We start from the raw sequence: 23281 nt of genomic DNA, 5'->3' as shown, positions 1-23281 counted from the left end.
GAACCATCATCTCCAAGGACCTTAAGTGGGGGGGCTACCATTGACTCCAATCAAAAAGGCACAACAGAGGATGTACTTCCTGCGGCAGGTGAGGAAGCACAATCTGCCACAGGCAATGATGGCCCAATTCTACACTGTCATCACCTTCTGTTCTCACCTTCTCCATCATGGTCTGGTTTGGCTCGGCCACCAAGCACGACACCTGGAGGCTGCAGCGAATCGTCCGATCAGCTGAGAAGGTTATTGGCTGCAACCTTCCCTCCATTGACGAACTGTACACTGCAAGGGCCAGGAAGCGAGCGGGCAAGATCATCTCTGACCCCTCTCACCCTGGCCACAAACTCTTTGAATCACTTCCCTCTGGAAGGCGACAGCGGACTGTCAAAGCTGCCACAGCCAGACATTAAAACAGCTTTTTCCCACGAGTAGTAGCTCTACACAATAACAAAAAACCTGTAGCCTCCTTTTGCTGTGGTATTTTGTTTAATTCACATGTTTGATCAATAATGTTTTATTATTAATGTTTCATGTTTTATGTGTCATTCCTAACTGTCACCGTATGTCATGTTGTCACTTGTGGGCGGAGCACCAAGGCAAATTCCTTGTATGTGAATACTTGGCCAATAAACTTATCCATTCATTCAACTGCCTCCTCTGTCAGCACGTTCCATACACACACCCCCCTCTGTGTGAAGAGGTTGCCCCTCCGGTTGCTATTAAATCTCGTGGTGGACACTGCCCGGTCCATCACAGATACTCATCTCCAGACCATTGAAGGGATCTAAGCAGCCGGCCCTTGTCCCACCCCATTGGGTGCGGGGAGGGGAGTTTCGAGGGAGTGGAGTACTTGCGACTGAGCAAACCCCCGCTCAGCCGGAAGTATTCGTCGGACCCAGGCGCCGTAATCCTTCCCGGGAGCCGGTCCCACACAACTTGAGCCGCCTTTCCACGACACCCTCCGAGACGCAGGGAGGCGCGTCCTGTACGGGCTCCTCCTCCACACCCTGCACTTCCTCGCCCTGGTCCAACGTCCGGACACCATATGGCGGTCGGTGTTGCCTTCCGGTCGCGAGGGCGGCCCCCAGTGGGGGTCCCCCTACGCAGGGATTCTCCCCCTCTACACTGGGGACCTGGGGTGGAGGGTACTGCACCGGGGTGTCCCCTGCAACCTGTTTCTCTCGCGGTTCACAGACTCGCCAGGCGCCTGCCACTACTGCGGGCTGGAAGAGTCTGTGTTCCACGTGTATATGGAGTGTGTGAGGCTGCAGCCCCTGTTCCAATATCTAAAGGGGTTTCTCCTTGCCATCTGGCTGCACTTCACACCCACCATCCTCATCTCTGGACACCGTGTACGTAGAGGAGAGGATAGGGCTGAAGATGTCCCGGTTGGGTTGCTACTGGCCAAGCTGGCCATCCGCGAGTCACGGCGCCAGGGGGAAGAGGGCTCTTCCCGAGCCGGCTTCCTGCCCCTATTCCCGGGGTTACGTTCGTGCCCAGCTGGTGTTAGAGAGGCTCCACGGGCACCCTGGGGGATTTCCGGGACCGCTGGGCACCGCGGTGGGGGGGGAATGGACCCTCGACAAGGATGTAAGATACTTGTACAATAGTTTATCATTTGTCGGTGGTGGGTTCTGTTTTGTATGTTACTGTACTGTATATATTATTTAATATTTGAATAAATATTGAGGGGGGATCTTATAGAAACGTACACTGGTTGGACAGGCTAGATGCAGGAAGATTGTTCCCGATGTTGGGGAAGTCCAGAACAAGGGGTCACAGTTTAAAGATAAGAGGGAAGTCTTTTAGGATCGAGATGAAAAAAACATTTTTCACACCAAGAGTGGTGAATCTGTGGAATTCTCTGCCACAGAAGGTAGTTGAGGCCACAGTTCATTGGCTATCTTTAAGAGGGAGTTAGATGTGGCCCTTGTGGCTAAAGGGATCAGGGGGTACGGAGAGAAGGCAGGGATGGGATACTGAGTTGGATGACCAGCCATGATCACATTGAATGGAGGTGCAGGCTCGAAGGGCCGAATGGCCTACTCCTGCACCTATTTTCTATGTTTCTATATCTTTGATTGTCAAAGTAAATAAATAAATAAATAGATAAATAACGAGATATTGAGGGGATCTAGAGAGCGGTGGACAATGCCCGGTCTATCGCAGGTACTGACCTCCCCACCTTTGAAGGAATCTGCAGGATCAAAAAGGCAGCCGGCATCGTCAGAGACCCACACCATCCTGGCCACGCTCTCATCTCGCTGCTACCATCGGGGAAGAAGGTACAGGACCTCCAGGTTCAAGAACAGCTTCTTCCCAGCCGAGTTTAGAAGGATGATGGGGTGCCTCATTGAAACATACAGAATGGTGAAAGGACTGGATAGAGTGGATGTGGAGAGGATGTTTCCACGAGGACCAGTGGGCACAGCCTCAGAATTATAGGGCGTTCTTTCAGGAAGGAGATGAGGAGAAATGTCTTTAGTCAGAGGGTGGTGAATCTTATGGCCTTATGAACCATCTGGCTGTTGCACAACATAACCACAGCCTTACTCAGTGCCGAACCACTGGACTTTACACCAGTATGTTTGCTTATGTACTTTGGTATGGTTGAGTCTACTTGGAGTAAGTGATAAGGTAGTGTAGATTTATTTGTTGTTGCGTCTAATGGGCTTGTAAAGTGGCAGCAAGTTGCAATTTGATTGCTGCAGTCCATGTGAAGATAAACGCTCCTGCCTCTTGAATTGCTGCACCAGAACAGCCCGGTCAAGGTGCAGCTTCCAACCAGAATGTATCAGCGCGCCTGTAAACCAAGGAAACTAATGCATTCAAGAGAGAGTTAGACTTAGCTCTTAGGGCTAACGGATTTAAGGGGTACTAGACCAAGTGCAGACCCGTTGGGTCTGCTCCCCCAATGGTGTGATCCCCAACCCAATATTCCACCCGTCTCCTCCAATGGAACTGAAGCCGTTCCCAAATGTAAGATTCCAGCACTTCCCTGCCTCCCTCAGCAGTGGATTAAAAAAAAAATCCAATTGCACCTCCCCCCTGCTGCAGCAGTGAAAAGTTCAGAGTATTCCTGTCTTGCAACTTTGTTTCGAAGTGTGTTGGAAGCTGATAGGAAGGAGCAGCCGTCAACGAATCAAAAGGCAGAAAGGCAGTCGGACAGCAGCCGGTCGGATGGCACGAGAGTTTTATATAAAGATAGATAGATAGATAGATAGATAGATAGGATAGATAGATAGATAGATAGATAGATAGATAGATAGATAGATAGATAGATAGATAGATAGATAGATAGATAGATAGATAGATAGATAGATAGATAGATAGATAGATAGATAGATAGATAGATAGATAGATAGATAGAGCAAAAGCAGGAACGGGGTACTGATTTTGGATGATCAGCCATGATCATATTGAATAGCTGACCTCCCCCTCTCTGATCACCCTCTCCCCTGACCTCCCCCTCTCTGTCCTCAGCAGAGGCCTCACCTTTGTTCCCCGCCGTCCCCACCTCAATGCTTTCCGTGTCCACCACTTCTTCCAGTGCCTACGCATCCATGCGTTTTTCCATGGGAAGGAGTCCTCGCCCCCCAGTGATGTGACCCCTTCTCCCGTCTCCTCTTGAACTCCCCCTCACGGCCATCTTCCAGCTTTAGACCTTTTTATTTTAAACTGCTGGCGGGACATCAACCGCCTCAATTCTCCACTTCCCTGTCTCACGCTAACCTCTCCCCCCCCTGAACGGACAGCCCTCCACTCACTCTGCAACATCCCAGACTGGGTGATCAAACCTGCTGACAAGGGAGGTGCCGTGGTAGTCTGGCACGTTGATCTCTACCAAGCTGAGGCCACGCGCCAACTCTCAGACGCCTCCTCCTACTTGTCCTTGGACCATGACCCCAAAGACGAGCACCAAGGCCACTATCTCTAGCAGCATCACTAACTTCACTTACTGGCTCCCTGCCCCACCAAGCCTCCAACCTCATCGTTCCCCAGCCCCGCACGGCCCGATTTTACCTTCTCCCCAAAATCCACAAACCTGACTGTCCTGGTAGACCCATTGTCTCTGCCTGTTCGTGCCCTACCAAACTTATTTCCACATACCTCGACTCCATCCTTTCCCCCCTGGTTAAATCCCTCCCGACCTATGTTCAAGACACCTCAGACACTCGCTGTCGTCTCCGGGCATTCTGTTCTCTAGGGCCCCCATTCCCTCATCTTCACCATGGACGTCCAGTCACTCCACACCTCCAACCCCCACCAGGAGGGTCTCAAAGCCCTCCGGTTCTTCCTCGACCGGAGAACCAACCAATCCCCGACTACAGATACTCTCCCCCGCCTAGTCCTTACCCTCAACAACTTTTCATTTGACTCCTCACATTTCCTCCAAATCCAAGGCGTAGCTATGGGCATGGGCATGGGCCCCAGCTATGCCCGCCTCTTTGTAGATTACGTCAAACAATCCTTGTTCGAGACGTACCAGGGCCCCATCCTCGACCTCTACCTCCACTACATCGACAATTGCATTGGTGCTACCTCCTGCACCCACACACAACTCACTGACTTCATCCACTTCAACACTAACGCCCATCAGGCACTCAAATACGCCTGGACCATTTCCGACACTTCCCTACCATTTCTTCACCTCACTATCTCCATCGCAGGTAACAGACTACTGACCGACATCTACTACAAACCCACTGACTCCCATGGCTATCTAGACTACATTTCTTCCCAACCTGCTTCCTGTAAGGACTCCATCCCCTACTCCCAATTCCTCCGTCTATGCCGCATCTGCTCCCAGGATGAGGTGGTCCAAACCAGGGCATCGGAGATGTCCTCATTTTTCAGGGAACGGGGATTCCCCTCTTCCATTATAGATGAGGCTCTCACCAGGGTCTCCTCTATATCCCGTAACTCTGCTCTCACTCCCCATCCCCCCACTCGTAACAAGGACAGAGTCCCCCTTCCACCCCACCTTCCACCCCACCAACCGTCACATACAACGTATAATCCTCCATCATTTTCGCCACCTTGAACGGGATCCCACCACTGGCCACATCTTCCCATCTCCTCCCCTTTCTGCTTTCTGCAGAGACCGCTCCCTCCGTAACCCCCTGGTCAATTCGTCCCTTCCCACCCAAACCACCCCCTCCCCTGGTACTTTCCCTTGCAACCGCAGGAAATGCTACACTTGTCGCTTTACCTCCCCCCTTGACTCCATCCAAGGACCCAAGCCGTCTTTCCAGGTGAGGCAGAGGTTCACCTGCATCTCCTCCAACCTCATCTATTGCATCCGCTGCTCTAGGTGTCGGCTGCTCTACATCGGTGAGACCAAGCGCAGGCTTGGCGATCGCTTCGCCCAACACCTCCGCTCGGTTCGCAATAACCAACCTGATCTCCCGGTGGCTCAGCACTTCAACTCCCCCCCCCATTCCGAATCCCACCTTTCTGTCCTGGGCCTCCTCCATGGCCAGGAGTGAGTCTCACCGCAAATTGGAGGAGCAGCACCTCATATTTCAGTTGGGTAGTTTACGCCCCAGCGGTATGAACATTGACTTCTCCAATTTCAGATAGTTCTTGCTTTCTCCCTCCTTCCCCTCCCCTGCCCAGCTCTCCCACAGCCCACTGTCTCCACCTCTTCCTTTCTTCTTCTCCCACCCCCCCCTTCAGTCTGAAGAAGGGTCTCGACCTGAAACATCACCCATTCCTTCGCTCCATAGATGCTGCCTCACCCGCTGAGTTTCTCCAGCATTTGTCTACCTTGTGTAGCTCGAAGGGCCGAATGGCCCATGCCTGCACGTATTTTCTATTTTTCTATGAAACACACGCTGATAGTGTGTGCGGTACTGCCCAGCATATTCGACACATTGCACTCACAATGTAGAGACAAGGATCTGCAGGCGCTGGAGTTACCAAGGAAAGACACAAAGTGCTGGAGTAATTCAGCAGGTCAGGCTGCATCTGAGAAGAACATGGATAGGTGACGTTTTGGTTAGAGACCCTTCTAAAGACCCATGTCTCGATCTGAAACATCACCTATCCATGGTCTCCACAGATGCTGCCTGACCCGCTGAGTTACTCCAGCACTCTGTGAAATGTCACCTATCCGTGTTCTCCACAGATGCTGCCTGACCCGCTGAGTTACTCCAGCACTCTGTGAAACGTCATCTATCCATGTTCCCCACAGATGCTGCCTGACCCGCTGAGTTACTCCAGCACTCTGTGAAACGTCACCTATCCGTGTTCCCCACAGATGCTGCCTGACCCGCTGAGTTACTCCAGCACTCTGTGGTTTTCCACACATTGCAATCCCAGTCAAAGGCCATCTCTCCACCTCAGTGCTGTGCTCGTTACACAGTCAGGGATGGGGGTCAGTATATCTGTATATCAGATGCATCTGTGCAGCACAGTCGGCAGTCGGTGGTGCAGCGGGTAGAGCTGCTGCCTTCGAGCACTGGGTTCAATCCTAACTATGGGTGCTGTCTATACCGAGTCTGTACGTTCTCCCTGTGACCGTGTGGGTTTTCACCGGGTGCTCTGGTTTCGTCCCACATTCTAAAGACGTACAGGTTTGTAGGTTAATTGGCTTAGGTAAAAATTGTAAATTGTCCCTGGTGCAACGTAAAGTGTGTACGGGGTGATCGCTGGTCGGCACTGTCTTGATGGGCTGAAGGGCCTGTTTCTGCGCTGTATCTCTAAACTAAACATCCAATGATTGAATGGCGGAGTAGACTCGATGGGCCGAATGACCTAATTCTACTCCTATAAGTTGTGAACGTGTGTAGACAAAAGTGCTGGAGAAACTCAGCGGGTGCAGCAGCATCTATGGAGCGAAGGAAATAGGCGACGTTTCGTGCCGAAACGTCGCCTATTTCCTTCGCTCCATAGATGCTGCTGCACCCGCTGGGTTTCTCCACCACTTTTGTCCACCTTCGATTTTCCAGCATCTGCAGTTCCTTCTTAAACACTTGTGAATGTTTGACCCCCTTCCCCACCTGCCTCCACCCCACCGCTCCCTCCCTCACCTTGCCTTCCCCTCCCTCTCCCCCCCCCCTTCGCCCCAGTGCAGAGTGAAACTCACGGGGCAGAAGTAGGAGTTGTTGGCGATGTAACGTCCCACAATGGTGTTCTCGGCCGAGATGGCCATGATGAGGAGCAGGGCGTCGCGGGCCTGCTGGCCGATGGGGCCTTCGCGGTGGATGAAGGGGATGAGGATGGAGAAGACGAGGAGGTTGGCGGGGCCCTGGTCGGTCTGGGCGTGGAAGAAGAGCTCCAGGATGGAGGGCTCGGCGGAGAGGGACACGCACACCTGGTTGAGGAGCAGCACCAGGCTGCCCTCCAGGGCGGGCGAGCGTGGCTCCACGCACACGGCCAGCAGCCGCATCAGGGGGTTGAGCACGGGCTTGTGCCTCAGCAGGGGCTGCTGCGACTGGCTGACCAGCAGGTCGAAGAGCTTCAGCTGCTCGATCTTCCTGTCGTCGTCCAGCTGCCCGCGGAGGTGCCAGCACAGCAGCCGGTCCAGCACGTCCTCCAGCATCACCATCTCCAGGATGGGTCCGATGCCCGTGTCCTCCCGCGGCCGCTCCTCCACCAGCAGGTACATCATCTGGTCGGCGTAGTTGCGCACGGCGCTGCCATCGTCTGCCGTCCGCGGGTCGCGCCGCTCCAGGATGCGGCTCACCTGCAGCATAAAGCATCGCACATGCATCACATTCGGCAAGGCCGCAAGAAACCGCAGCGAATTGTGGACGCAGCCCAGACCATCACGCAAACCAATGGTAGACAAAAGTGCTGGAGAAACTCAACGGGTGCAGCAGCATCTATGGAGCGCAGGAATAGGTGACGTTTCGGGTCGAGACCCGGAAGGGGAAGGAAAGACATTCTTGCCATAGAGGGAGTACAGACAAGGTTCACCAGATTGATTCCTGGGATGTCAGGACTTTCATATGAAGAAAGACTGGATAGACTCGGCTTGTACTCGCTAGAATTTAGAAGATTGAGGGGGGATCTTATAGAAACTTACAAAATTCTTAAGGGGTTGGACAGGCTAGATGCAGGAAGATTGTTCCCGATGTTGCGGGAAGTCCAGAACAAGGGGTCATAGTTTAAGGATAAGGGGGAAATCTTTTAGGACCGAGATGAGGAAAACATTTTTCACACAGTGAGTGGTGAATCTCTGGAATTCTCTGCCACAGAAGGTAGTTGAGGCCAGTTCATTGGCTATATTTAAGAGGGAGTTAGATGTGGCCCTTGTGGCTAAAGGGATCAGGGGGTATGGAGAGAAGGCAGGTACAGGATACTGAGTTGGATGATCAGCTATGATCATATTGAATGGCGGTGCAGGCTCGAAAGGCCGAATGGCCTACTCCTGCACCTATTTTCTATGTTTCTATGTCGCTGGAGAATTGCAGAACCGAAGTCCAAGTGGTGGATTTCCCGTGGCGAATGGTTCCCCACACTTGAACGAGTCGTGTATGTGAGGGGTCTCGACCCGAAATGTCACCTATTCCTTCGCTCCATAGATGCTTCCAGGTCTTGACCCGAACGGTCACCTATTCCTTCGCTCCATAGATGCTGCCTCACCTGCTGATTTTCTCCAGCATTTTTGTCCACCTTGGATTTTTCCAGCATCTGCAGTTCTTTCTTAAACATCACGCAAACCAACCACTGCTTCCTTTTTCATCGTGACCTTTTTGCATATCTTTCATTCATTGTTCTTTATCACCCTGCATCGAGGTCTATATTTCTCGTTTCCCTTATCCCAAACCAGTCTAAAGAAGGGACTCGACCCGAAACATCACCCATTCCTTCTCTCCAGAGGTGGATGCTGCCTGTCCTGCTGAGTTACTCCAGCATTTTGTGTCTACCTTCCCTTCCATTGACTCCATTTATATCTCACGCTGCCTCGGCAAGGCCAGCAGCGTAATCAAGGACCAGTCTCACCCCGGTCACTCCCTCTTCTCCCCTCGCCCATCGGACAAAAGGTGTGAAAACCAGATTCAGGGACAGTTTCTTTACAGTTACAGTTTAGTTTATTGTCACGTGTACCGAGGTACAGTGAAAAGCTTTTGTTGCGTGCTAACCAGTCAGCAGAAAGATTATACATGAGAATAACTGAGTTGTCCACAGTATAGAGATACATGATAAAGGGAATAACATGAATAAAGTTTAGTGCGAGATAAAGTCAGTAAAGTCCGATCAAAGATAGTCAGAGGGTCTCCAATGAGGTAGATAGTAGCTCAGGATTGCTCTCTTTTTATGGTAGGATGACAATAGACAATAGGTGCAGGAGTAGGCCATTCGGCCCTTCGAGCCAGCACTGCCATTCAATGTGATCATGGCTGATCATCCACAATCAGTACCATATTCCTGCCTTCTCCCCATATCCCCTGACTCCGCTATCTTTAAGAGCCCTATCTAGCTCTCTCTTGAAAGTATCCAGAGAATCAGCCTCCACCGCCCTCTGAGGCAGAGAATTCCACAGACTCACAACTCTCTGTGTGAGTAAGTGTTTCCTCGTCTCCGTCCTAAATGGCTTACCCCTTATTCTTAAACTGTGGCCCTGGTTCTGGACTCGCCCAACATCGGGAACATGTTTCCTGCCTCTAGCGTGTCCAATCCCTTAATAATCTTGTACGTTTCAATAAGATCCCCTCTCATTTGTACGTTATTCGGCCCCTCTGTAAATTACCCCGAGTGTGCAGGGAGTGGATGTGAAAGTGAGCGGGTGTGAACGGGTGATGGGTGGTGGGCGTGGACTCTGTGGGCCGAAGAGTCTGTTTCAATGCTGTATATCTAAACTACACGAGTGAACAGGCATGGAACACCAGCTTTAATGCCGTCACCAATCCCCTGACCAGGTTCTCCGCTTGAATCAGCAGAGCCAACGTGAATGGCCATAGCTTTCAATTGCTGAAGCACTTTAGAGCACTCATCACACCCGCACACTCCAGGACAGATGTGAACGGGTTGTTGATGGTCGGCATGGACCCAGTGGGCCGAAGGGCCTGTTGCTGTGCTGTATCTCTAAACTAAACAAACTAAACTAACATGTTGTTTAAGAAGGAACTGCAGATGCTGGAAAATCGAAGGTACACAAAAAAAGCTGGAGAAACTCAGCGGGTGCAGCAGCATCTATGGAGCGAAGGGAAAAGGCATTGTTTCGGGCCGAAACCCTTCTTCAGACTGATTGGGGGCGGGGAGAAGAAAGGAAAAAGGAGGAGGAGGAGCCCGAAGGCTGGGGGATGGGAGGAGACAACAGGAGGGCTGAGGAAGGGGAGGAGACAGCAAGGACTTACAAAATTGGGAGAATTCAATGTTCATGCCCCCAGGATGCAGACTCCCCAAACGGAATATGAGGTGCTGTTCCTCCAATTTCCGGTGTTGCTCGCTCTGGCCATGGAGGAGACCCAGGACAGAGAAGTCGGATGGGGAATGGGAGGGGGAGTTGAAGTGCTGAGCCACCGGGAGGTCAGGTGGGTTCTTGCGGACCGAGCGGAGGTGTTCGGTGAAACGATCGCCCAACCTCCGCTTGGTCTCACCAATATAGATCTGCTGACATCTAGAGCAGCGGATGCAATAGATGAGGTTGGAGGAGACGCAGGTAAACCTCTGTCGCACCTGGAACGACTGCTTGGGTCCTTGAATGGAGTCGAGGGGGGAGGTAAAAGGACAAGTAAACTAAACTAACAGGCAGACACAAAACGTCGCCTATTCCTTCTCTCCAGAGATGCTGCCTCACCCGCTGACTTACTCCAGCATTTTGTGTCTACCTTCGATTTAAACCAGCCTCTGCAGTCCTTCCTTACACAAACTAAACTAGCGGCTCTATTAGCCCTGATGTCACCCTGGAGAGTGTGCTGCTCACTTCCTCTGTGGTTACTCAGCTTCCTGAAGTGCCAAGCCGCTGAATGGAATGTTTTTCCCAGCAACCGGCCTGTCTCCAGCCTCCCTGGGCCCAACATAACCCCGTGTCCAGTGTGTGATCCAGCTGTGCTCAAGGCCAACATTCCAGCGCTCTGCCTCACCACACCAGCAACACCAGTAGATGCGGGAAGACGTCCTTCGGCCCACTGAGCCTGCTCCACCAATCAACACGATCATGCATAGAGATGCATTGTCATCCCGCATGGAAACAGGCCCTTCGGCCCATCGTGTCAGCCCAAGGTAAGCATGCTGGTACAGCAGGCAGTGAAGAAAGCTGTTGGCCTTCATAAGGAGAGGATTTGACAGGAGCAAGGGGGTCTTACTGCAGTTGTACAGGGCCCTGGTGAGGCCGCACCTGGAGTATTGTGTGCAATTTTGGTCTCCTAATTTGAGGAAGGATGTTCTTGCTATTGAGGGAGTGCAGCGTAGGTTCACCCAGGTTAATTTCCGGGATGGAGAGACTGACATATGATGAAACAATGGGTCGATCGGGCTTGTATTCACTGGAATTTTAAAAAGTGAGAGGGGATCTTAAAAAAACAAATGAAATTCTTAAGGGATTGGACAGACTAGATGCAGAAAAAATGTTCCTGATGTTGGGGGAATCACAGAACCAGGGGTCACAGTTTAAGAATAAGGGTCGGCCATTGAGGACTGAGATGAGGAAAAACCTTTTCACAGAGATTTGTGAATCTGGGGAATTCTCTGCCACAGAAAGCAGTGGAGGCCAATTCACTTCCTGTTTTCAAGAGAGAGTTAGATTTAGCTCTTAGGGCTAACGGAATCAAGGGATATGGGGAGGGGCAGGAAAGGGGTACTGATTGTGGATGATCAGCCATGATCATATTGAATGGTGGTGCTGGCTCGAAGGGCCAAATGACCTAATCCTGCACCTTATCTCTATGTTTCTATGTGTCGATGTGTTATCAGACCACTGAACATCCTCCCCTAAGCTATGGGGATAGTCCCGATCTCTCAACCTCCCTCATTGTGGAATTATATAATGCCACAACATCTCTGGAGAGAAGGAATGGGTGACGTTTCAGGTCGAGACACTTCTTCAGACCAGAAACATCACCTAGTCCTTCTCTTCTAAGATGCTGCCTATCCCGCTGAGTTACACCAGCATTTGCAGTTCCTTCCTGCAATATAATGCTATAACACTTTCTTCACAGCTGTTATCAGGCAACTGAACCATCCTACCAACATCTACAGAGCAGTCCTGACATTATGAATGAATGAATCTCTGGAATTCTCTACCACAGAAGGTAATTGAGGCCAGTTCATTGGCTATATTTAAGAGGGAGTTAGATGTGGCCCTTGTGGCTAAAGGGATCAGGGGGTATGGAGAGAAGGCAGGTACAGGATACTGAGTGGATGATCAGCCATGATCATATTGAATGGCGGTGCAGGCTCGAAGGGCCGAATGGCCAACTCCTGCTCCTATTTTCTATGTTTTTATGAATGAATGAATAAGTTTATTTGCCAAGTATTCACATACAAGAAATTTGCCTTGGTGCTCACCCCGCAAGTGACAACGACATACAGTGACAGTTAGGAATGACACATAAATCGATAAATGTTAATAATAAAACATTATCGATTAAACATGTGAATGAAGTAAAATACCAGAGCAAAAGGAGGCTACAGACTTTCGGTTATTGAGTAGAGCTACTACTGGTGGAAAAAAAGCAGTTTTTATGTCTGGTTGTGGCAGCTTTGACAGTCCGGAGTCGCCTTCCAGAGGGAGGCAACTCCGGACTGTCTACCTCATTGGAGACCTTCGATTTATCTTTCATCGGACTTTACCTTGCACAAAACATAATTGACATTATTCCCTTTATCATGTATCTGTACACTATGGATTGCATGATTGGAATCATGTATTGTTTTTCCACTGACTGGTTAGCACGCAACAAAAGCTTTTGACTGTACCAATAAACTAACTCAAACTCTATATTCTGCACTCTGATATCTTCCTCCTCGCTCTACCTGCCAGTACTAGTGTGCGGCTTGATTGGTAGGATTTGACTGGATCAGATTCAGATTCAATCTTTATTGTCATTGTGCAGTGTTCAGTACAGAGGCAACGAAATGCAGTTCGCATCTCACCCAGAAGAGCAAACACAGAATAATGGAACAGTAGAATATATATATGTACATACAGTGGCAGTAGTGCAATTTTTCTGGGGGAAGGAATGTCCGGAGGGGTGGGGGGGGGGGGGATTGGACGTAAAACTCCAGACTTAAAACTCATCTTTACTCTCAAGCCTTTCTTGACGTCCTCTGAGGGAGGGCTATATGTATGTATTTATGTACAGGTGCACAACCTTTTATCCGAAGATCCAAATAACGAAAACCTCCGAATAGCGACATTTTTTCGGTCCTTGAAGAAAGGTCCTTGAAAACGTTCACCGAGGGCGGCCCGCAGAGGTGACAGCGGAACCTCCGGTCGGTCCTCGAAGAAAGGGGAACTAAATCCCCATTCATAAAAGAGAAGGTGAGGGTATATTGCGCGGGAGGGTTAATAATTGACAATATACTGCTACCTGCCAGCTGAGTTAAAAAAGTTCCCACGGTAGACTCACGATACACAGTGTATCATGAGTCTTGCGTGGGAACCTTTTAACTCAGGGTGCAGGCAGCAGTAGATTGTCGCTCCCTTCAGTTTCACCCCACCTACACCCCTCTGCTTCCCGGCCATGTGTGTGACCCCTTCCCTCCCCTCTCCAGCTCCCCGCTCATTGCACCGGCGCGGGGCTTTGTACTGTCTTCACGTCGCGATGCTAGCAGCACAGTGCCAGTCACCAGAGACGTCAGGACCAACGGAACACCGACCCCCAGGCCCACTGCAAGCACGGAGATCCCAGATCAGCAACTCCAGCCCAGCCCCGTTCCAACTCCAGAGGAACACGCTCCCCGTAGGGGCAGAAGCTGATGGTGTGCAAGGGGTACGTCTTGTTCTTGGGGTGGCGCAGCTCTGGCTGTGGGCGAACTGCCACTTGTCGCCGTAGCGGCCCATCGGGGAGCGGATTCCTCTGGAGTTGGAGGGGGAGGGGGGTATTGTGCTGTTTGATCGCCCCCTACTATTCCAGGGACAGGGAGACAGGACGTTCACCGAGGGCGGCCCGCAGAGGTGTATCGTGAGTCTTGCGTGGGAACTTTCTAACTCAGCGTGCAGGCAGCAGCAGATTGTCGCTCCCTTCAGTTTCACCCCACCTACACCCCTCTGCTTCCCGGCCATGTGTGTGACCCCATCCCTCCCCTCTCCAGCTCCCCGCTCATCGCACCGGCGCGGGGGCTTTGTACTGTCTTCACGTCGGCGATGGCAGCCAGCAGGCTAGTGCAGTCACCGGAGACGTCAGGACCAATTGGACGTCGACCACCAGGCCCACCGCAAGCACGGAGAACCCAGAGACCCACAGCCAGCAGCAGCCCAGCCCAGCTCCAACTACAGAGGAACCTGGGTTGCGGATGACGGGGCGCAGCTCGGGGCGTCGTAGGGGCCCATCGGGGAGCGGGTTCCTGTTGGTCCTGACGTCTCCGGCCACCTGCTGTCCTCCGGGAACTGTACCGCCCTTGCAGGAGAGTGGGGTTGTTTGCAGTTGCAGAGGGAGGGGGCAAGGGCGGTACAGTTCCCAGTCTCAGCTCCAGTCCAGGGGGGTGGCCGGAGACGTCAGGACCAACGGGACAGCGACCCCCCAGGCCCACTGCAAGCACGGAGATCCCAGAGACCCACAGCAAGCAGCAACTCCTGCCCAGCCGCGCTCCAACCCCAGAGGAACACGTAGGGGCAGAAGCTGATGGTGTGCAAGGTACGTTTTGTTCTTGGGGTGGCGCAGCTCGGGCTGTGGGCAAACTGCCACTTGTCGCCGTAGCGGCCCATCGGGGAGCGGATTCCTCTGGAGTTGGAGGGGGAGGGGGGTATTGTGCTGTTTGATCGCCCCCTGCTATCCCAGGGACAGGGAGACACAGCGGCGTTTTAGATTGGTGGGCAATCACTTCCAAAGTTCTGCCCACACAGTCAGTACACCTCTCCTACACTGCATTTCATACAAACATTTATTCTGCAAGAAAAAACTACATTGAAGACTCAAACTCGCGACCGAGTAACTGCCGGGATCAAGGCGCAAACTCGCGACCTTGCGGATATGAGCCGAGCACGCTACCACTGAGCCAGCCATTAAAATCTACGCTAAAAAAATTCCATTCCGAAGACCGACAAATTCTGAATTACGAAAAGTGTCTGGTCCCAAGGCTGTCGGATAAAAGGTTGTGCACCTGTATGTACTTAATCTATGAACCAATGTTGTATAATGTTAGTACCTCCACCAATGTAAAGCACTTTGGCCAACGAGAGGTGTTTTTTAAATGTGCTATAGAAATAAAAGTGACTTGACTTGACTGTGGCATCCTGGTACATCCCTGCGCTGAGCCCAGCCCGGTGATACGTGAAGCTGCCTTACCTGTGCCCAGTGGTTCTTGAACACCATGAGGCAGGTCTCTGGGTCAGCGGTGACGGGGGTGGGCTGCCCTGTGGCACGGCTTGCCTTGCTCCCCGTGTGTCTCGGATTCAGCTTGCTCAGCCAGCTCATTCTCACCTCACGCAGCGGGCACTGGCCGGGCTCGGGGGAGGGCAGGCGTGAAGTGTGGGGGGAGGCAGAGGGAGGAGTGGGGGGGGGGGGGGGGGGTGGGGAGGTTGGGGAGAGGAGGAACAATGGGAGCAGGGGAGGGCAGGCGTGAAGTGTGGGGGGAGGCAGAGGGTGTGGGGGGGGGGGGAAGGAGATGAGGGGGGAAGAGTGGGAGCGGGGGAGGGTAGGCGTGAAGTGTGGGGGGAAGCAGAGGAGGCGGGGGGGGAGGGAGAAGATGGGGGGGGGCAGTGGGAGCAGGGGAGAGAGGGGAGGACAGGCGTGAAGTGTGGGGGAGGCAGAGGGGGGTGGGGAGAAGAGGGGGGAACAATGGGAGCAGGGGAGGGGCTCGGGGGAGGGTAGGAGTGAAGTGTGGGGGGAGTTGGCGGGGAGGGGGGGTTGGGGAGAGAGGGGGGGGTTTGGAGCAGGGAAGGGGCGAGTGGGTGTGGTGGGGGGGGGAGCAGAGGGGGGGGGAGAGGCGGGGGGGGGGGGGGGTTGGGGAGAGGAGGGGAGGAACAGTGGGAGCAGGGAAAGGGGGGTGGGTGGGGTGGGTGGGGTGTGGCTCCTTCTATCCGGCGAGCTTCCTCCCGGCAGTGGGTGTCATCCCGTCTGTCGGTGCCTGGGCTCCATGTTGCTCAGTCTCGCTGCTCTGCTGGAAGCAACGTAGAGGAAAGAGTTAACAGGAGCAGGGCAGAGTGCGTGAGATGTGCAGGTCATCACAGGTCACCGTGGTGCTATGGTCCTCCCTAGATTTAACGCGGACCTCCCACATCGACCCGCAAACCCTTCACAAACTCACAGCAGCACACGGCTGTTAATGTCCGCTCTAAACCGTAATACAATCACTCCACTAGCCAGTCCTAAACTCCTGTACACAGTGACACACTCCCGCGTGACCCCCTGTAACTGACACACTCTCCCCGAGATCCCCTGTAAATAGTGACACATCTAGGATTGACCATAAAACTGACTCACACACACACACACACACACACACACACACACACACACACACACACACACACACAGACACACACACACACACACAGCCACACACACACAGCCACACACACACAGCCACACACACACACACAGACACACACAGAGACATACACAGAGACACACACACACACACACACACACACAGACACACACAGACACACACACGCACACACACAGCCACACAGACACACACGCACGCACATAGCCACACACACAGACACACACATGCACGCACGCACATACACACACACACACACACACACAGACACAGACACACACGCACGCACACAGACACACACACGCAACATGGAGTTTCCCAACAATCATACATACGTTGGTAAGTCACAGAGGCAATATTAGGCCATTCAGCCCATCATTTTTACTCTGCCATTCATTCATTGACACCTGCCTTAGGAGGATACATGTGGTGGAGAGACAAAGTGAGCAATGTGGACCTGTGGAAAAGAACAAGCCAGGAACCCATGAACTTACAAATTCAAAGGAGAAAATGGAGTTGGATTGGACACACCCTCAGGAAACCTGCCACAAACATCACCCGGCAAGCCCGGAAATGGAACCCCCAAGGAAAAAGGAAAAGAGGTGGCTCCAGGAACAGCTGGAGAAGGGAAGTCCAGGCAGAAGTGTGAGAGTGGGCTCAACTGGCGAGATCTTGAAAGAACTGCCAACAACCGAGTGAGGTGGAGGACATTTGCCAATGGACTAGATGCTCCCTTGAAGAGCAAAGGGCTGAAGAAGAAGATTCAATCATAGCTGATCTATCTTTCTCTCTCAACCCCATTCTCCTGCCTTCTCCCCGTAACCTTGATCGTACTGATCAAGAATCCGTCGATCTCCCCCTCGAAAATACCAATGACTTGGCAAATATCTGGGAAAGCCCAGGAAACAGTGGAGGCATCCCAGTTCCCAGGAAGCCGCAACCTATTTGACAGGCCAGAGTTTAATAAATGGAAGGAAGGAATTCCAGCAAAAGCCTGAAATTCCTCACCCCCAGATTTGAGGCCCAGCAGTTGTAAGCTTCAGCAGTACGGGGCAATTCTGGCATCGCCATGGCTCACACGCACATACATGCACACACACGCATGCATACACATGCATGCACGCACACATACACACACTCACCTACGCACACACATGCATGCACTCATCTGCACACGCACATGCATGCACTCATGCACATGCACTCACCTGCACACACACACGTGCATGCATGCACATACTCACACACTCACCCGCGCACACACACATGCATGCACACATACACACACTCACCTGCGTACACACACTTGCATACACAAATAAATCACACAATTCCTTGCTCGGCGCATACACACGGGTACACATATCTACCACCCGTTCACACAAACACATCCCCCCACATACACACACAATCCCTTGCTCCTTATGTGCACATGAACACGTACATACGTGCAGAAAATTATCCACACATGCACACATACATGTAAAATAATATCCTTGCTCCTCACATGCAAATATACACACAAACCACACCCACAATGTGTGTGTTTATGTGTGCTGGTGTTACGTGTTTGTGTTTTATTGTTTGTGTGCATTACTGTGTGTTTGTGGATACACACACAGTAATACACACACAGTAACACACACATACACACAGTAACACACACACACACACAGTAACACACACAGTAACACACACACAGTAACACACACACAGTAACACACACACAGTAACACACACAGTAACACACACACAGTAACACACACACAGTAACACACACAGTAACACACAGTAACACACACAGTAACACACACACACCCACACACACAGTAACACACACACACCGACACACACACACACACAGTAACACACACACAGTAATACACACCGACACACACAGTAACACACACAGTAACACATGCACACACCGACACACAGTAACACACACACACACAGTAACACACACACACAGTTACGCCGACACACGCATGGTAACGCAAACACACACAATAACACATCTACAAACACACACCTATAAACACACACAGTAGCACAAACACACACAGTAACACCAACACACACACCTGCAAACACACACACACACACATCTACAAAAGCACAGTAACTCAGAGATGTCACTTTGCACCGTGACACACCTACAATGAAGCACAGAAGTCATTTGCCTCACACATTAACACAGAACACTGAGAGCCGAGCACACACACACACACACACACATGAACACATGCACACACACACACACACACACACACACACACAGTAACACACACACATACACAGTGACACACCCATGTGTGAAGAACTCACAGCTGACGGAGCTGAGCCGAGCCGAGCTGAGCTGAGCTGAGGCAGGGCTGAGCTGCTGCTTCAGGAAGGCCAGCTCGCACTGACAACTGCACGGTGTGACGGTGCCGGGAGCAGGGCCAGCTCACGGCAGGCAGTGAGAGCGGCTACCTCCCTCCCTCCTCCTGCTGGCCAGCTACGAGCGAGCAGCCAGCGTGGAGGGCAGCCCAGCACACACACACACCAGCACCCTCACTGCCAGAGCTCGTCACCGGTGTGAGCGAGCAGCAATTGTATTATTCAGCACACACGTCATCCTCTGCCAGAGCTACAACTGCTCGCATTCCCTCTCCTCCCCGCTCCCTCCCTCCCTCCACAACCAACATCTAGCTCCCCGAGCACCATTTAACCCATTCCTGGTCCCAGCCAGCACCTCTGGGGATCTCTGCTCATCCTAACCCAACCCACACTGACCACAGCAATCAGATAACCTTGTTCCTCAAACCCTGACTCTAAAGAAATCAGTCCCGCACAGGGGCAGCATTTCCTGAAGATCATTGTTTTTTCACAAAGCGACATACTTTCGTGAACGCCTTCATGCACGCGTGAACTCCAGTGGGAGAAGGAATCCAGGGTGTGTGTTGATGTGTGACATACAGTCATTCCTCTCTTGATTCTTCCCACTCACTGACACATTTACAGTGATGGCTGTTTGCGTAAATCATACGTTTCGTGGCAGGAATTCTTGAACAGAGGAGTGTGGGGGAAATGGGGCCAGTTATCCAGCTCGTTCCCTGCACCAGTTAGTGGGAGAGGTGCTAGTGTGGAGCTGAAGCTAAGCTGACAGCTGCCACTGCCCCACACCACTGTACCCCTCACCTCTCCCTCTATTCCACTCCCCCCCCTCCCTCCACTACCCCTCTCTCCCCCCCCCCCCCCCCCTCTCTCCCTCTCCCTCCCCTCCTTCTCCTCTGGCCTCCCTCCATGACTTGATACTCCCAAATTCTCTCTCCCTCCCTCTCCAACCCTTCCTTCTCTCCCCAATTGATGCTCCTAACCCCCTCTCCCTCTCCTTCCCTCTCTCCCTCCTTCCCCGAGCTGATGCCCCCATTCCCCTCTCCCTCCACTGTCCATCACCCCAACCCTGCTTCCCACCCCCTGACCCGTGCCATCCACACCCCGACCCTCGGGAAAGAGCTTCGGCTGCGATTGCCGACGGATTTATTATAGACTCTCCCAGGTTGATCACAGCCTGGTTGGGCAACTGGAGGGACTAGTGGGCCAAACTGCGGGCAGGTGGGACTAGTGTAACTGGGACATGTTGGCTGGGGTGGGCCAAAGGGCTTGTTTCCGCCATGTATCACTAAGACCCAGGAACGAAGGAGACTTCATTCACAGAGAGTGGTTGTCACTGCCCGCCCCATCACAGGTACTGACCTCCCCACCATCGCAGGGATCTACAGGAGGTACTGCCTGAAAAAGGCAGCCGGCATCATCAGAGACCCACCCACACCTGGCCACGCTCTCATTTCACCCCTGCCATCAGGAAGAAGGTACAAACGCCTCAAAACTGTGACATCCAGGTTCAGGAGCGGCTTCATGAGTGATAGGTGCAGAATGATGCCTTTCTACACGGAATAGTGAAAGGCCTGGATACAGTGGATGTGGAGAGGATGTTTCAATGAGGTCCCCCCTCACTCTGCTGAACACCAGTGAGTACTGGTTCCGAGTTTTTCCGTGCTGTCTGTTTCTGTGGCTCCAGGTGCATTTCAGGCATTCACTAGTGAAGGAGCGACGTCGGGAGAGGGTTCTGTCCCGGCGAGTGGTGCAATCACGGGCAGAGAAGCAGGGACGGCTCGACGGAGAAAGTGTAGGAGGAGAGACAGAGGGTGAGGTGGCACAGGGAACTGCAGGAGCTGCGTTACAAAACTAGACACAGAAAAGTGAGTCAGGCAGCAGCATCTGTGGAGAACATGGATAGGTGACGTTTCACAGAGTGCTGGAGTAACTCAGTGGGTCAGGCAGCATCCGTGGAGAACATGGATAGGTGACGTTTCACAGAGTGCTGGAGTAACTCAGCGGGTCAGGCAGCATCCGTGGAGAACATGGATAGGTGACGTTTCACAGAGTGATGGAGCAACTCAGCAGGTCAGGCAGCATCTGTGGAGAACATGGATAGGTGACGTTTCACAGCGAGATCGATCAACTAAGCAGATCAGGCAGCATCAGTGGAGAACATGGATAGGTGACGTTTCACAGAGTGCTGGAGTAACTCAGCGGGTCAGGCAGCATCTGTGGAGATCATGGATAGGTGACGTTTTGGATCGGGATCCTTCTTCAGATTGATTGCAGTGAGTGGGGGCAGGACAAAGCCTGGGAAGTGATAGGTGGATACAGATGGGGGGGGGGGGGGGGGGTTGCTTGGTAGATGGTTGGATAAAGGACAGATGGAAAGAGAAAAAGTGTGAGAAGAGGTGTGAATTGTGAAGCCAGAGGAAGGAATATAGTTGGGGGGGGGGGGGGGGGGGGGAGGCGGAAGAGGAGATGGGTTTCAATCCAGATGGGGCAGAGGGAAAGGGGGGGGGGGGGGGGGGGGGGGGGGGTAGTTTACGTGTTGTTCGTAGGTTAGTTACCTGAAATTGGAGGACAGTAGGTTGCAGAGACGTGCAGATGGAGTTAAGCTGGGATGGGCTGGAAAGTGGATGGAATGGAGGGGTGTGGGTCGGGAGGAGTGGGGTGGGGTGGAGACGAGTGGGGTAGGGAGGGTTGGAGGGGGTTATTGTAGGGTGGAGAGCTGAGGGGGGGGGGGGGGGGGTTGAGCAGCCTCTAATTCATCGCTGCTCTCTGAGGAGCCAACGTTTAACGGGATCCTGAGCCTGTGCCCCCATTGTACAGCACCGTGCCGACACGTACTAGCCCACCCCCTAGTCCCCCCCCAAAACGTGCTACCCCCCCCCCCCCCCCCTCCCACTCCACCCATGCCCTGCGTTGCCCAGACCCCGTCCACTCCAGAGAGGATGTTTCCACTAGTGGGAGAGTCTAGGACTAGAGGGCACAGCCTCAGAATTAAAGGATGTTCGTTTAGGAAGGGGATGAGGAGGGATTTCTTTAGTCAGAGGGTGGTGAATCTGTGGAATTCTGGGGAGTCTGCATCCTGCGGGCATGAACATTGAATTCTCCCAATTTTGTTAGCCCTTGCTGTCTCCTCCCATCCCTCAGCCCTCGGGGTCCTCCTCCTCCTTTTTCCTTTCTTCTCCACCCCACCCCCTCCCCCAGTCTGAAGAAGGGTTTCGGCCTGAAACGTTGCCTATTTCCTTCGCTCCATAGATGCTGCTGCACCCGCTGAGTTTCTCCAGCATTTTTGTGTACCTTCGATATTCCAGCATCTGCAGTTCCATCTTAAACATATAGATCAGCCATGATTGAATGGTGGAGTAGACTTGATGGGCCGAATGGCCTAATTCTACTCCTATCACTTGTGACCTTCAACCACGGCGACCAAATTAGCATTCTGCGTGCGTCCCACTTGCTTGCATTTGACCCATATCCCTCTATGTCCAAATGACTTTTTAAAGTCAGGATATCTTTTAATAGTCACACCCGCTTCTACACCTTCCTCTGGCAGCTTGTTCCAGATACGGACCACCCTCTCCGGGAGAACGTTGTCCCTGAGCTCCCTCTTAAATCTCCCCCCTCTCACCTTAAGCCTGTGGCCTCTAGTTTTAGAATCCTCTATCTTGGGGGGGGGGAAAGGGTTTCTGGGGCGGTGACAGATAAACGATGAGAGAATGGGAGAGAGGTCAGGAAGAGAATGGGGGAGGGAGACGGATGAGGACAGGGAGAGGGTGCCAGGTGGGGCTTTCACATCCCAGTGCGACTCGGGGCGTTGGGAATGGGAATGTGGGAGAGTCACAGAGTGAAGCCTGTGCCCAGAGGACCAGAGGACACGGGTTTAAGGTGAGGGGGGAAAAGATTTAATAGGAACCTGAGGGGTAACTTTTTTACACAAAGGGCAGTGGGTGTATGGAATGAGCTGTCGGAGGAAGTAGTTGAGGCTGGGACTATCCCGACGTTTAAGAAACAGTTAGACAGGTACATGGATAGGACAGATTTGGAGGGATATGGACCAGGCGCAGGCAGGTGGGACTAACGTAGATGGCGCATGTTGGCTAGGGTGGGCAGGTTGGGCCGAAGGGCCTGTTTCTACACTGTATCACTCTATGACTAGTGTAAATGGGGCATGTTGGGCCGAAGGGCCTGTTTCCACACTGTATCACTCTATGACTAGTGTAGATGGGGCATGTTGGCTAGGGTGGGCAGGATGGGCCGAAGGGCCTGTTTCCACACTGTATCACTCTATGACTAGTGTAGATGGGGCATGTTGGCCGGTGTGGGCAAGTTGGGCCAAAGGGCCTGT

The 23281-nt window shown here is 52.6% G+C and overlaps 1 protein-coding gene across 1 annotated transcript in view; it reads right to left on the bottom strand.

Moving 5' to 3' along the window:
* fhip1b (FHF complex subunit HOOK interacting protein 1B) overlaps window positions 1–15595 on the bottom strand; it is a 38305-nt gene extending 22710 nt beyond the window's left edge. Inside the window, 2 exon segments of the mRNA XM_055637585.1 lie at window positions 7088–7687; window positions 15399–15595. Coding sequence (XP_055493560.1) covers window positions 7088–7687; window positions 15399–15527 — 729 coding nt within the window. The 5' untranslated portion in view covers window positions 15528–15595.
* Between the last annotated feature and the right edge of the window lie 7686 nt (window positions 15596–23281).

Source organism: Leucoraja erinacea, chromosome 6 (assembly GCF_028641065.1).
Source record: "Leucoraja erinacea ecotype New England chromosome 6, Leri_hhj_1, whole genome shotgun sequence".
NCBI lineage: Eukaryota > Metazoa > Chordata > Chondrichthyes > Rajiformes > Rajidae > Leucoraja > Leucoraja erinaceus.
This window is presented reverse-complemented; position numbering and strand designations above follow the sequence as displayed.